Below are 16181 nucleotides of genomic sequence, written 5' to 3' on the forward strand. Positions count from 1 at the left end.
CCCTAGCAGTGACCAGTAACTGGAACAATGACTGATCTCATAGCCACGTCCTCTCCTCAGCACAATTTACAAGAGGGAAAAAAGAGCCCACCATCCCTTTGGTTGGTAGGCAAGGAAAAATAGAAGTCAACTCGGTTCTTTGGAAAAGTTAGTTTAGCAACACGTACTATAAGCTTGCTTGAAGATAGAAGTACACGTTCAAAGACATTAAAACCAAGTAGTGAAAACCTTTAGATAAATATTACACTACTTCAAAGTTGCACATTAAATGCGAAGCAAATTTCATTTTAACAGAGTTTACACACAACAGGTACATCTACAATCACATGTACACAGGTACACAAAGGTGTGCATACACACGAATATGTACACACACACACTAGTGCTCACACACAAACACACCCAACTGTGATATGATGAGGTTTGCCAATGATGGTACAGCAAGCCAAGATTTGTGTGCCACCACGGAACAAAGCTCTAAGCAAGCTTCAAGACCTTTGTACCTATTCTCTGTGGTCACCACCTTGCTAGTGTCATGTTCTCAAAGGTCCAGGTACCTAAAATCTTAATTCAGTTTACATCAGAGGCAAGCAAAAATAGAACGGGGGGGAGCTTGCTCTGATTATTTTTTTTTTAATTTGGTACATCTTATATTGGCTCAATATCCAGAAGGAAACAAGGCCTTATAAGAGGTTCTTTTTGGCTTAAGTTTTTGTCAGAATATTGATTGATAAGTAAACACTAATTTCTTGAATATGGGAAATTGATCTCTTTATAGTAGCCATGGGCATAAGAGGAAGAGTGTGCATTGGGGAAAATGGAGAAAGAATAAGAAAAAGTAGAATAGAGGTTGAAAGTGGGGAGAGGCCCAGAGAAGCAGGGAGGGGCCTTGGGAAGAGACTTTTGAAGAGCTTTGCTTCTTTTAGGAGGTAAATGTAGGTTTCACAATAAATGAAAAATAATAGGTTTGGAAATACTCAATCGATTTTCAGGCAGAACATCACAGTGTTGTATGTGAACAAATAGACAGCTGTTTCTCAGTTCTGCCTTTAAAATGTTGGAAATGCTCAATCAAGATATTAGTTTCATTGACATATAACATGAGCAGAATGTTGCAGTTTTGCTAATGAGCAAAACTTGAAATAATCTGCCCTTTAGTCCTGCCTTTAAAATACTGGTAATGCCCCATCAAGATATCAGTTCAGTTGACATTTAATTCATTGATCAAGAAATGTTTTGTGTGTGTAATACTCGGAAAAAAGATTCCAGATCATACCTTCCTTCCAATTATGACAGCTGTTTTTTCTTTATGTGCCCTGGTTTAAAGTTTTTCAACTTCAAAATTGAATCTAAATATTTTACATTATTAAAATTGGCATTGACCAAATTTATACGTATTCTAAGTTACTTTTTTTTAAAGAGGGAAAGAGTTATGAGATGCTCACTTGTATAGTATCTGTTTCCTTTCAAAGGGACAGATGGGGAGGAAAACCAGAAAACAAAAAACAAAGCACAGTGTAAATATTGTTAATTAGAAATCACTGGATCCATAAGCAGCAGTATGAATGATCTGCATGAATAGGATCATTCAATTGCCAGAGTCCACTTGTAGGCTTGTAGAAATTTGGGTTGCTTTCTACTCAGAAGCCTCTGAGTTTTCTTTCCTTTAGGCAGATCTGGAGTAGACGAAGATAAAATTCCATAAGCATCACTTTTCTTCTAAAATGTGTTTTTGTGGCAATATAATCACTCTAGGAAAAAGATAATAAAACAAAAGTTACTTGCAGAATTAATGTGGAGAGCTGTCACCCCCACCCTGTTTTAAAACAAAACAACACAAAACAAAACAAAACAAAATCTAACTAGAAGTTTTTGAGAGATATACAGAGGAGACTGCCTGGGCATGGACATGGTTAATCAACTCTGCTGGCTGCCTGTGAGGAATATCAGCTGGGCAAAGACACAAGGGCAGTTATTCTTCTTGCCCCCAGGCTGTCACTGACATTTCTGGTGGACAGCATCTTTGCACGTGCGTGCACTGTTCCAGTGGAGCCCACAAGTGAGCCAGGTATTGTGCAGAGAAACAGATTTTTTTCTTCTTCTTCTACATGATTGACTCTGCCTTCACCAGGTTATGTGGCACAAGTCATAGGATTTAAGTACAGCCTTGGTGATGGTCTCTAGACTCAATCATTGAATTTCTTCTAATAGAACAAAGTCATACCTGCAAAGGAGACTTGAAATTCCCATCTGTTTAATAAAAGAAAAAAGTTCCAGCATTATTCTCTTGGCTTTCTGCTTTTGAGTGGGTACATAATGGGGAGTGTGGCAGGGGGTGATCAGATACATAGAAGAAGGTGCTGGACCAGAGAAGGGATAGGAATAAATGATCAGCAAATTGATTATGGGATGCCAGTGTTACCTTAAGATCAGGTCACCACAAAGTACCAAGTATTCTATTTTATTTGAGACATCCTAAAAGAATCCATGGAAAACATCCCCCAGAGTGGGCTTCAAGTACAAGATTGTCTATTAAACTGGAAATATACATTTTAAGTATTCATTTTCTCATCAAAGGTTTTACAATTTTTTTAAAGAGATGAGGTCTCACTATGCTGCCCAGGGTGAAGAGCAGTGGCATCATTATGGCTCACTGCAGCCCCACCCAGACTCCTGGGCTCAAGGATTTTTAAAATGTAACAAATTTGCAGCTGGATGAAGCACTGAGTGGGAACAGTACATTTCCCTCTTACTAGTTGTGTCTCTTCATTAAGATTCAATGTATAGGTTTGTTCTTGTAGATTAGAAGGTTAAAAAAATGCTAGCCATGGTGGCTCATGCCTATAATCCCAGCACTTTGGGAGGCCAAGGCAGGTGGATCCCTTGAGGCCAGGATTTCAAGAACAGCCTGGGCAACATGGTGAAACCCTGTCCCGCAACTACACTCTAGCCTGGGTGACAGAGTGAGACCCTGTCTCAAAAAAATGCCATAGATTAGTAAAGATATTAAGCTTTCCTGTCAGCAGTGGGTTTAGGAAATTTTACATTTTATGTATCTAGTTCTACACAGGAAGAAAGGAGTCTGTGATAACCACAGTTAACTGTGAGACTGCATATTAGTAACTGTTAATTCGCTGCAAAATTAGGCTAGACCAGTACCAGTATTACAGTGTTATCAGATATCAGCTACATTTTAAAATAGATATTTAAGATTAGGAAGGTATTTCACCTAGTTTAGTTTACTATTTTAATACCAAAAATATTTTCATATGTCCATATATAGCACATTGCATGTGCTTTAAAAGGGACTTCTTGCTGTCTTATATGATACACTGGATTTCATATATATTTTCCCAGAAACCTGCAAATTAAGCTCCATATAACTACCCTATTGGCATTATACTAAGATTAGGAACATTTGCTTTTATTGGAGTTGTTTTTCTTTCTCTTTCCTTTTTTTAAATGACAGAGCCTCTACTAAAATTTGATTCATATTGCCATTGCTTTCCTATAACACCTACACTAGCATTAAGTGAATGCTTGGTAACTTAATAAAAAGTGACAAATAATTGTGTAATTTCATGTTTACTTCACAAAATACATTTGTCAATTCTTGATTAACTATGCTAGTAGAAAGGAATAATGTTATCCCAAACAGGATAATCCCAAAATAATTTAACTTGCTTTTGAAATGCATTATGGGAACTTGAGCCACAGATTTGCCTTTATAATCCTATTTTACTTAGGCCAATATTAAAATGAGTTTACATTCCCGGGGCACATTCCAAAGAACAGCGTAAGGAAGCAACTCAGAAGCTTGCTGGGTGGCAAAGGAAAGCAATTCCAGATTAAAACTTGGTTGTGAACAGTCTGCAAAATGAATATTAAAGGGCTAAAAGTCATACCTTAGATTTGTCTCCCGTTCATTTTTATGTGATTTCACCATCAGCAAGGTAAATGGTGATGCTTGTAATAATGTGGTCTGTTTTGGATGTATTATTCCCATTTGATACTGACAGGTTATAAATACTTACCTTATTGTATATTCTTATTTTCCCAATTAATCAAAGGTCTTTTAAACAACAAGTTAATTTCACCCTTTTTAATGGGTGGTATACTCTTCAGGTAATTTTTCTCTGTAATATAGAAAACCTCAGTGGACTCTGATGAGTCAAAATATTTCCCTACTCCTCCTACCAAAATCTGGCAGGGAACTTTTTTTTCTCAAAAACAAATGAAGTAACTTTTCTGTTTCGAGTTATATAATGATATAAACCTGAACATTAATCTTTAATACGCTAATAATGCACAGATGACTTCAATATCCCTGGAAATTTGTAGGGTGAGCCAAGAAGGCAGTTCCTCCAGGGTATTTCAGACCTCTTTATATGAATCATAAATATGCCTCTATTACATTTTGAAGTCCGAAACAGCAGTATTTCCTCTGCTCAGAGAAAGGTGAACCTATAACAATATATTGTTACTCTCTCATTCTCTTTTCCCTTTCTGCAAACTTATTGTCTTAGTTATCTTTTCAGCTCCAATTTTCCTGGAGCTCAAAAATGTTTTTCAAGGGTTTTTGCAAATTCCTTACTCTGTTCATTTGACAACATGCTATCCCTGCACCCCTGTGATCAACTGGAGCTCACATAAGCAGGGGCAACCAAGTAAAGCACCAAAAAAAAAAAAAAAAAAAAAAAGGAAGCAAAGAAAGATACGTTGAAGCATACATGCCAAAGATGAATGTATAATAATGCAATTATATTAGTTAGCTTAGCATTGTCTCTGGGGTATATGTAGGTTTTTTTTGTTTTTTCTCAATAAGAAAGGATCATCATACTTTTCTGTGCCCTGTAATTGTAGAGGAGGATGACTCTCTAGGACTTGATAAAATTAAGTGCTATTGCTCAAGGCTAAAAACTAGTAATAATCGCTGCTAGTCTTTACAACACCAATTATACCAGACTATTATCTCCTTCATAGATCGGATGATAAAATACCTTTGTTCCCACAATGGCAATAGTTTTGGGACAGAATGCTCAAAAGAATCTGTAAGGGAAATGTATGACACTTGTAAACCCCCATCTCCTCAAAGGTCAGCTCAATCGTTTTACACCTGTCCTTTGTTAGCAGGCCCTGGGCCACTTATGCATGTGCATTCCAGTCTTGAGTATCTGGATACAAACTCTATGGAGATCAGCTACAGGATTTTCATGGTAGGCCAGCTTCTCCACTACTTCCCAACACACACATGGGCCACTTCACTCTGCTGCCTAGTTACTGCCAACTTAAAGAATGCAAGTTACTAGAATTCTAATATAGGCAGTTTCAAATTTACAAAACAGACATATTCCAAGGTCATTGTTTAGTTGAAACTCAGAATAAATTATCTTGTAGAAACAATGTCATAAGTTAATGGTGGATAGGTTTATAGCTTTGTCTAGATATGCCTATATTTAACCTATGCAACTCCTGAACTAACAGAGAACTATTTTGACTATACCCAGTCATCATTTCTGAGGGAAGATGTATGTGAAGTTTCAGTTTGAGACTCCAGGAATATATGTCTTCCAGCCATGGCAATAGGAATTGTGTCCCCCATACTCAACCAGTTGGAATAGTCAGAGGCAGGGTGACAGCCGAAGGGAAACTATGGTAAAAGCTGCAGCAACAATAAGGACTTCATCATGGAGGTGGGTGGGGGCACAGGACTCTGAGTGCGAGGACAAGGTTGGTAAGCTTTCAAGACTGGAGGCATAAAACTTTAAAAAGCAAGAGTAAAAAATCACATTTGCTGGTCAGACTTTCAAGGGCCCCATGGATACACATGTGAGCAATTTTCAAGATTAATTGTGAGATGGAAACTTCACTGTTATTCTAAGTTTCAAGTCTATAAGTAGGAAATTATTAATCATAGGAGAAAAATTATATAAATTGTCAAAACTAGCTAAAGTGACTACAATATATAGGGAATTAGATATTCGGTAAATCCAGAAGGTGTGGCTGGCATCAAACATATTGTGATCAATCCAACCATGAAAATAGCTTTAAACACCGGCCCAGCTGCTTCTGTGCCAAGTGACAGTAGGGCAGGCAGCACAGCCTTGGATCTGTACAACAAGGATCCCTACAAGGAAGGTTGCCTCTGCAAGCTAAGTGCAAGAAGGCTGTGTACTGGGAGTGATCAACATCTGGCGAAGCCCTCTATGGGCCCTGCAGGACTCCCACAGTGGCCCTCACCTTTTCAGCCAGAGAGAGACCAGGAAAGGGCATGTTTGCCTGAATTCAAGGGCACAAGTTTGGCAAAGGGCACATGAGGGTAAGACTCACAGAACACAACCAATGCAACCCTAACCAATAAGAAAGAGGTATCAGGAAGCTAAGAGAAAATAGCAGTAACTTTCTCATTTCACTTAATAAGTATTTAAGTACATGTTTTCCATTCTAAAAGGAATTAATTATTCAGCCAGAAGTTGAAAGGTACCCTCTAAAAATGCATATCTAAAACAGTATATAATTTACACTAGAAACATCTTTAAACATTCCTATTTCTCAAGTGTTGAGTCTACTTTTCCAAAATAAGGTGGAAATGTGAGACCTGTAGCTACATTACCAATAATCAATGCAGAATTGCTGGAGAATATATTTTAAGTTCATATGGCAAGCACATTTTTCTTGGCAATTTTATCAATAGCTTTAAAATCAGCAATCCAATGATTGTGGCAAAAACTCAGTGCTTTGTGATGTATTTATTTCATTATTATAAAAAGCAGTGTCTTAAATTTCTCATTTCTCATTCAAGACCAAGCAACGTTTTCTAGTAAATGATCCTCACTATCTAAGAGTCTGGCAGCACCTCTTAGAGAAAATATACTGAAAGTTTTAATTAAGCATTTTACAAAAGCTATTTTCCAATACTGCCAATAAAATGTCTGGGCTATTTTTATTTACTCTTAAAGCCTTAAAAAAGGTGCTAAATCAAAATGAACTTAATTGTAAACAGGGATTTCTATGTCCCAAGGAGAGAGTTTGATTTTCAAGGCTTCTAAAATCTACTTGCCTGACTGCCAAAAGCAAGTTCACTTTTTAAACAAATGAAGAATGTCTATTGCTACACTGCTTATTCTTCCACCTGTCTTACTTTATCCTGTTTTGCCTACTGTGCTGATTTAGATTAGAATACCAAATTTTATAATGAAGGAAGAAATTAAATGAAAAGACTTTTTGCTATAACTCCCAAATGTCAATGAATTATTAGGAAAATCAAAGAAATCTAACTTCAGTTAAAGAAATGACCATTAATGGAAATTTACTGAATGCACCCTCAATTCACTTTCTTTCCTTTCAATGTTTCTGTGGGATCTAAATAGATACATACACTATTTGTGTTTGGGCAGTGAAGATTAACCAACTCCTCCCTATATCAGATTTAAAACATTCAATTCCAGCACAAGTCAAATTCTTTTATTCTAAGAGCCAGGGCAAACAGTTCAATGTAATAAAATTACCCAGGTCCTGGAAGATAGTCCACAGTTATAATGCTCTGAATGAATTACTTACAACAAAATTTGCTACTATCAAGTGAAAGCAAACTTGTAATTTTTTCCTAATCATTAACCATGTAATAATCTGTCACCAATGGGAAAATAACAGACTAAACACCTGATTAAAGGGAGGTGTCATGTGTTGGGTGGAGCGCTGGACTTGAAATCAGATGTATGAGTTAGATTTTCAGCTCTGCCACTTACCTTTTTGATCTTGGGAAAATTCTCAACATGGGCTTCATTTCCAGTACTTACCGTCCATCAGTAAAATAATGAATGTGAATGTGCTTTGCAAACTATAAGGCAATCTGCAACTGGAAAGCATTTCCTCAATCAACAATTTGACAATTTAACAATAGACCCTTTTAAATCACATAAACTATTCCTTAGTTCTCCCTACACTCGTCAGCCACATCTATTCCCACAGGAATTATTTTTTTGTCACTCTGAGAAGCCTAAGTTTGTTCCCAAAACAGGGGATTAGGGAGAGAAAAAGAAAGTAAGAGATCTCGTTCGAATTTTTATACATGTGTGACATTCTGGTGTGCTTAATTAAAGTTCTGGTCCTTGTTTAAGGTAAGTATTTTGCTAGTAGTTGAAATTTTTACCCTGAAAACATCACTCTTAAAATAGAATGAATGCAAATGAATAATGATTGTGAACAACTTTAGTTAACTTTAATTAAGTGAAGTCCTCTTTAATTGTTAGAGGTCAAATACCTCATTAGTCCAAACACTGTCCAATTTTGAGGTGTTGAATATTACCTAAAATAAATGATCCGTCAATGGTAGCTGGGAAATTTCTGCTATATGGAAATTTTATTCTAATAAATTATAATAATTAACTTCAATGGAATAAAAACAATGTGCTCTTAGTGCCTATAACTGATAGCAACAAGTTTGGCAGTAGTACACTCAAAAGAAGCATGATTCCTTCATGGTGATAACAGTGTCTAACACTCAAAAATTAATTACTAAAGTTTTTTTTTTTTTTTTTGCTTTTTAATACCAAGTGCCATCATAACATTACTAATTTGGCTGACTGATTCTCTCACCCCTCCTAGAGCTGCCCTTTTATATCCTCCCATCTCTTGAATAAAAAAACCAGGAAAATGTTCACCTCAAGTCATTTTGAACTATGAATTCTACATCAGGTAAGGTAGAAAAAGAAGCAAATAGTCATACATAGGTTAACAGTCAAACTAAACTGCATAAGAAACAACATTCTTCTCCTAAATGCTAATGCCTATAACCTATGTGTTTAAAATGTGAAGACTTCATCTTTAATAAGATTAAAAATTATTTCATTTATTAATACAGTCATGTCTAAGGTTATACTTCTGGGTGTTTCTTTCTAATCGACTTGAGTAAATTCCTTTACGGTACTTACTTATATGCAATGTGACTGTAGGTAAATGGAATTACATATTAATTTTGTGTTACATGAGAACAGCTGTCTCACAGATTTATAATCTCACTTCACTTAAATGGTAATCTATAAAGATGCCAACTGAACAATAATGTAAAGTATTTTAAATGCAAGTAAAGACTAACTGAAAAGTGAGATTTTTCAGATGGAGAATCTTAATTTAGGTTTGTTTTTCTAAATGTAATAACAGTAGCAACAATAACAATGGCAATAACTGTAAAATAATTCATGTATAGTACTTACTATATGCCAGGCACTGTTCTAAGCACCTGCCATCAATTAAAATGACTTTTTGAAATACATAACTTCTAATAAAGATGGTATTTGTTCCTCTGTCAAAGCATTATGTTTTTGTTTCCTAACGTGATTGTTTTTGTTTTAATGTTAGATAGGAAAATAGAGATCAGAAATGAGTGAAAATTATTCTACAGCTTTATAATAAAAAAAGGATCAGAATCATTCAGCTTGTTCTTAACACTTCACAGACAACATTCTACCATACAATTTACATTAAAATGCTAACCAAAGTCATTTCCTACAATGGGTTGTTTCACCATCATCAACACCACCCCCCCCCCCGCACCCCCCCCGCCGGCAATCCCCACCATTCCTTTCATGTATTTCAGCAAATTATGTGCAGGAATCACCCTCAAGATCAATTATTTTGCAAGAAACTAAATCAGTTTAAACTGCCGAAATTTCACTTCAGTATTAATCCAATGACACTAAAAATATCTTACATTTGTAAAGTGCTTTAACATTCCAAAGTGCTTCCACGTTGATTCTCTTATTTCAACCTAAGCGCCTGCCTCCCTGTGAGATAGAGCTTCCTTGCTAAAGTCACTCAATAAAGCTAGGAATTTCCTCAATAAACAATGCTTTTACAGAATGTTAAATCTCCAAAATAGCTACAAAGTCATAAATCAGGAATTTATGCTAAAATAATGATCATTGTGTCTAGGTATTCCTTGGGAAGTCAGAATTTATTCAAGGAACAGTAAGATTTCACTATTTAAATCTTAAACTTCTTAAAATAAACCTCTATGAAAACTGGTCCTTTTGAAAGTACTACAGGGACACAGGCAACTATGTATCATCTACATCAAAATTATAAATGGTGTCTTCAATAGTTAGACTCAAACAATAGCTTGAGATCAATTTTCAGGTATATTCTACAGAATAAAGTAGATCTACTCTTGAAAATCTTATTATGGATTAAAGACTTGGAAATGAAATTATATATTTTAAATGTATGATTATGGTAGCAGTGGTGATCATGTGTGTTTGTGTATGTGTGTATGTGTGTGTGTTGGGGAGGGAACTCACAGTTTAAAAGAGGTCTGAATTGAATCCTTTGGCAAGCCAAAGCATCCTTTTGTTGTTTTAATGATCACTCTTTAATGTGTCCACGCTGCAAATGTGAGTTTGTGTATGGCAAGTTTTCTATAGCAGGGAGAAAAAGGGGATGTGGGGGGGGGCTACACCTGCATTAAATAGGGAGCTTGTTAGGTGACTGTTGTGATCAGTCCCCGACTTGTTCTGCCTGATCAAGCACAGTGGGCAGAGATCCAATCACAAAAGCATTCCACAAAGCAAGCAAAGCAAAAATCTTCACTAAACTGACTACTGGAATGAAAACTGCTGGGGTCCATCCCTTCCCTTCACTGGGAAAGAAGCATATTCTACTTAAGAGGCAAGGTAGTTGAGACTATGGAGACATCATCTTCTGCAATCATCTCTTGAAAATGTTTCAAGACACACTGATGACAACATTCCACAATGTTGTACACAGTAGAATTACTCTAAGTCTTGTTTCCAAGTCTGACAGCTCCTACTCTTCCTTACTTCTTCCTTTGCAAAAGTAGCCCTTTAAAAACTTCCACCATTCCAGGGTAAGCTGCCCCTGGAGTCAGGTCTTCCTCCAGCCTTATCTTGCTTTCCTCGATTTTCCATAAGATATATGAATTAAATGTTTTAACTGCTTTTTAAACCTTTGAAATAATATTCATATCCATTATCAAGTTGTCACCACACCCTCTTTTAGAAGGGTGGGGGGTTAAAAGAAGAAAATGAGGCACAGCAAATGTGACTTGCCTGTCATTACTAGTGACAGAGAAAAGGAACACTCAAGGTTTCTGGAATTTATCCTGTGTAAAAACAAAAAGAAAATCAACACACAAACACATTCCAGAGCCAAATACTGTCTTCTTTTAATCACCTCCTGTTTTGGATTATTTATGTTTTGTTCCCCCCAGACATTCACGTTAACAATTGAGATTTAACTTTCTTGGTAAATCACAGCAAACTAGCACAACAATGACTGCTCTTTAAAAAGTAACTTTCAGAGGAGAAAATTATCCTCCCTAAACGTAAATAGTTGATTATGACTGCTTAATAGTCTGTGCTCTTATTAAATTCCTACACTTAAATATGGGCATTTGCAGAAAAGCAGCTTTTAATTGTTGATTTGAAAATTAGTTGGTGGAACCCAATTTACGATATCCTGCTTTACATTATCATTAAATGATGGGGAAGGATGTTTAAAAGTATCCTTATGCTTTTTATGTCTGCGTTTTAACTACTCCTAAAAAAGTAGAACCAGTGTTTAAATGATAATCAGTTCTGTCCAGATAAAGAAATTGATTAGATAAAAACAAATTTTTGCAAAGATCAAAAAGGCATTTGTGAATAATTAAAACTGAATTCTATACTCCATGTCGAATAGCACCAGTTAATGAAATATTATCCCTAACACTGTAGACTGTAGCGCATCGAATCATTAGACAATGACCATTCACTTTAGGGAAATTAATTCTAAAATTACCGACCTCTTTTGGGAGAGTCGAACTGGTTATCACGTCTGGCAAAATCCATTCTCACGTAAGTGTCGTCGTCGTTGTCAGAATCTTCTCTCTCCGGGGGTCTTGGCACCCGGCGACTGCGAGGTGGTGGTTCCGGAGCGGCAGCTGCAGCGGCAGCCCCGCCAGCCTGGTTATCACCTCTGGCAAGGTTTGCAGATGGGTTGTGGGCTCCAGGGTTCGAGCCACCGGCAACGTCTTGGGCTCCCCTTACTGCTTCGGCATCAGCAGCATTAGCAACAGGTTGAAACCAGCGGGCAGAGGCGGAGTCAAATCCAGCAGCTGCGGCTGCTGCGCCGATGCCCGGGGCTGCGGCGAGCGCGGAGGCCGCAGCTACAACTTGGCTGAGGGCTAAAGTCGGCTCTGCAGCCGAAGCGACAGCCGGGGCTGAGGATGGGGAAAGGTCTCTCTCGAGGCTGTCTGTTGGAAAAGCAGAGACAGCGGCTCTGGCTGCTGCAAAGAAACTTTGAGAACGGCTTTGTGGGCGTCTTCTCTCCTGCTCTTCTTCCTGCAGCAGCCTAGCTACAGGTGGTGGTTCAGAACATCGGCTGGGGGAGAGAGAAATATCCATACAGCACTCAGAAAATGGGTCGACCACATAGATTCGACCTGTTTCAGCATCATAGCGAATGGCACTGTCAGCAAGAGCCATGGCTGGTGTCATTGCTGAGTTGAAAATTACTTCAATGTAGTCACCCTCTTCCTCAATAGCATTGCTACCTGTAGCACTGAGGGGAAGGGGAGGAAGTGGCCACCTAGCACTGTCCAGAGATAAGGGGTTGGCACGTGGTATAGCTCTTAAAAGATCTGAGAGGTCGTTTGCTGGATTTGGAAATGGCACTCCAAACTCAACATTCACATAATTAGAAAAGGCTGACTGTCTGGGTTCAGCAATTATGCCCCACGAATCTGGTAGTCCTTGAGTAGAGGGAGCTGGTGTATTGCTCTCTCTCTTAGTGAAGTCCATGTTGACGTAGTCACTAGAGCTGTCAGCTTCTCTCTGCTCATGTGTGGGCTTTTGTGGTTTTGGCTTGATTTTATATCCTTTTGTAATAAAAGAAAGTCGGTTAGGTCTCTTAGCTTTATTCTTTGGGGGCTCATCATCTGAAGGCTTTGAAGGTGATCCCCCATCTCCAGGCTTTGAGAATGATCCCTCACCTGAAGGCTTTGAAGCTGCATCTTTGGGGTCCCAGTTATAGGAGACTTCTTTGTCTAGGCCCCTCCCCAGGAACTTTCCAGGTAACATTGGCACATACTCACTGTTGTCATTCTGTCCCAAAGGTGAGCTCCGAAAAGGGTTTGGTAGAGAGAAGTAGGAGCTCCAACTTTTGGAGGAAGAGCCACCCTGAGGATTTCTGGGGTTTTTTGGAATTGCACCGGCTCCAGGAGCCATAAACATGTAGTCACTCTCACTGTCATTGTCCTTTGAGTTATCCTCTTTATTAGTATCAGGTGCTTTTGGAGGACTCGGAGCAGGTGGTGGGCTCACTCTGGGAAACATCATCATGTACCCTCTTGAATCTTCAAAAGGGGATCGAGAGTGGCGCTTTTTTGAAGCAGAGACATTTTGAGGAGCCATTGGCATATAATCACTGGAGCTTACAAGAGGGGTGGCCACCCCTGGCCTCATTGGCACGTATGGGTCATCCTCATCTTCATCAAAAGCTCTGGCTCTGTGGGGACCTCGAGCTGCACCTTCTGGGATCTCTGCATCTTTCACTTCTTTGGCTTCTTTGCGTTCTTTCGTGGCTCCTCTGTCAGCACAAAAATAAAGTCTGAATCTTCCCCCAGACTTCCCTTTTCCACCAGTTGCTCCAGCTGGTGGGGGTGGAGGAGGAGGTGGTGGAGGTGGTGGCATTTGCTGTTGCTTGCTTTGAGTTAATTTGCCAAAATAGGATCTTTTCTTCAGAGATTTTCCACGTTCACCATCACCATCGGATCCTTTCCCACTTCCTGAGCCTTTGCCCCCTCCAGAGTTCTTGCCACCACCTGAGCCATGGCCATCTCCAGGTCCCTGGCCACCACCTGAGCCATGCCCACCTCCAGGTCTCTGGCCACCACCTGAACCGTGCCCACCTGCGGTGCCCTGGCCATCTCTAGAGCACTGGTTTCCTCCTGAGCCCTGGCCATTTGAGCCCTGACCACCTCGGGATCCCTGTCCCTCGCCTGAACACTGGTTTCCTCCCGAGCTATGGCTACTGGAGCCTTGGCCATTTGAGCCCTGGCCACCTCCTGAGCCCCGGCCATTTCCTGAGCCCCAATTGTTCATAGGCATGTAGTCACCTCCGCTTCCTTCCTGATCTTCTTTGCCCTGGGGATTGCCTTCCTCCCCAGAGTTGCCAGAGCCAGAGCCAGACACTTCAGAAGACAGGCGAGCTCCATTGTTCGGGGCTTCTGCAGGGTGCCGGGGACGTGCTGGGCTGGGTGCTAAGCGGCGAAAAAAGCTGGCCGGCACTGAAACCGCTCTCCTTGACCTGCGCCCTCTGGGCAGGTGCAGTCTTCCTCGCCTGGAGTGGGCCACAGGCTCGCTGGGTGTTACGAAGCGCCTGGTGAAAAGCATCTCGTCTTCCCCGTCGCCGATGGCCCTGAGGTGGCAAAACTGCTCAAAGCGGGACCTTCTGAGCCAGCCTCCCGGCTCGAGCGGCACCAAGCCCAGGTGCCTCCTAGCGGACAGCAGGGTTAACAGGTGGGCGCCGATGCTGATGCTGTAGCTGCGGCAGCGGGCTCTGTATTCGTCTGCACACAAGGCTCTCATCTTCTCCAAAAACAGCTCATGCATGTTTTGGGCAACCACACAGTCATCGACCTGCATCCAGAGCTCTCCCGGACCGATGACAGTGGACCTGCCTACTTCCAAGAAGAAATACTGCTCCGAGTGTCCACAGCGACGGATGCTCAGGAGCTGGACGACCACGCTGGCCACTTCGGTGTTCAGCCTCACAAACACGACCTCCTCGTCGGTTAGACACAGCCGGAACACGCCGCTCAGCTCTTTTCTGTGCCCCAGCCCCCTGGGTTTGACTATTACCTGCCACACATCTTTATAGAAGGGTGGCTCCGCCGCCGCTGCCGCCGCCAGCGCGGCCGGCTCTCCGTCCGGCTGCGCGCCGAGCGTGCCGCAGCGGCGGCGCTTGCTCTCGAGGATGAGGCGGCTGAGCAGCAAGTACCAGCTTTCCTGCTCCGACTCGTTCTCGGCCACCATCGCGAAGTATTCGTCTTGGGTGAAAAGAGCAATGAGGTGTCGGTACCTTGCATCTGCTCGCTGGCTCACGGAAAAGCACTGGTATAGGGTGATCACGCGCCGCGGTGGAATGAGCGGGGGGATCGCGGCGCCAGAGGCGGCCGCCGCTGCTGCAGCCGCCGCGGCGCGGACACTGTGCCGGAACTTCCTGGCATTTTCGTAGTATTCCAGCCGAGCTGGGGCGTCAGCAGTCTCGAGTTTGAGCACGAAGTAGCGCCTGTGCCCATGCTTCTGTTTCCGCAGGTAGCCGCGTTTGCAGACTTCCTCCCCGACGGGCAGGTCCTCCTCTTCGGACTCGGAGTCTGACCGGGAGCCAGTGGCCGTGGAGAGCCACATGGCTCCCGGACAAGACGACCCGGTCCCAATGAGTGCGGTCGGGGTTCCCGAGGAAAGAAGCGGGGTGGTCACCACTGCTGCTAGAGCTGCCGCCGCTGCCGCTGCTGCACCTCTTAGTCTTCTTGTCGCTTGGTCGCGAGTGAAGGAGCAACTCGCCATGGTGATGCACGATGGTTTTAAGGTGAGCGAGGAGGAGGGGGAATTCAGGAAAGGGAGGGTTGGGGGAAGAGGCTGTCTACCCTCGTCTGCCCGCCCCAGCCCCCTCCTGCCTTGGCCCGCGCCCCCGCCCACTCCACTCTGAGCGCACGACAGCGGGCAAAACAACACGTGACCACAGCCTCACGCGGCGGCCGCTGCGGATCCTGCTACCGGCGCAATGGAGGGGCGCGAGCGGCCACCAGTAGAGGTGAGCAAGGGAGGAGACGGCGGGCTCGGGAGGCGGAGCCACCTCCGGCTGTGCCAAACCCTCCCGGTGAATCTCCAGACCTGTGGGCCAAGGGAGGACCGAGAGGAGGAGGCGGGGCTCTCTGGCCAAGCTGATTCTAACAGGGAGTCCAGGAAGGCATGAGGGGGCGGGAGAAGGCCTGGAGGGGCGGAGGAGAAAGCGGCCGGCTATCAGGGTCGGGAGAGGGCGCCACAGTCGGGGCCCCATTGGTGGGAGGTGGTGGGAGGTGGTGGGAGGGGGCGTAGCGCAAGCAGTGCCTGCCTGCGGCGCCAGGGTGCAGAGCGGGCGCAGTCGCGGGACGGTTTGTTTGTTTATTTGGGAAGCGGGAG

At 42.0% G+C, this 16181-nt stretch overlaps 1 protein-coding gene across 3 annotated transcripts; it reads right to left on the minus strand.

Annotated features, from left to right (window-relative positions):
* Positions 1-622: 622 nt before the first annotated feature.
* On the minus strand, positions 623-16049 carry IRS4 (insulin receptor substrate 4). Of its 3 annotated transcripts, XM_016944063.3 has the most exons (3): positions 11801-16049; positions 2225-2250; positions 623-1751 (listed from the first exon to the last, which is right to left on the minus strand). In XM_016944063.3, exons 1-3 carry the CDS (start codon positions 15564-15566, stop codon positions 1641-1643), a joined length of 3903 nt encoding a protein of 1300 aa, XP_016799552.1. In that variant the 5' UTR covers positions 15567-16049; the 3' UTR covers positions 623-1640. The 3 variants fall into 3 exon arrangements, with proteins under 3 accessions (XP_016799552.1, XP_016799554.1, XP_016799555.1); XM_016944065.3 differs by lacking the exon at positions 2225-2250 and having other exon boundaries at positions 11801-16048; XM_016944066.4 differs by lacking the exons at positions 623-1751; positions 2225-2250 and adding an exon at positions 9611-11119.
* Positions 16050-16181: the final 132 nt, after the last annotated feature.

The sequence above is a fragment of the Pan troglodytes genome, chromosome X (genome assembly GCF_028858775.2).
Source record: "Pan troglodytes isolate AG18354 chromosome X, NHGRI_mPanTro3-v2.0_pri, whole genome shotgun sequence".
NCBI classification, from domain to species: domain Eukaryota; kingdom Metazoa; phylum Chordata; class Mammalia; order Primates; family Hominidae; genus Pan; species Pan troglodytes.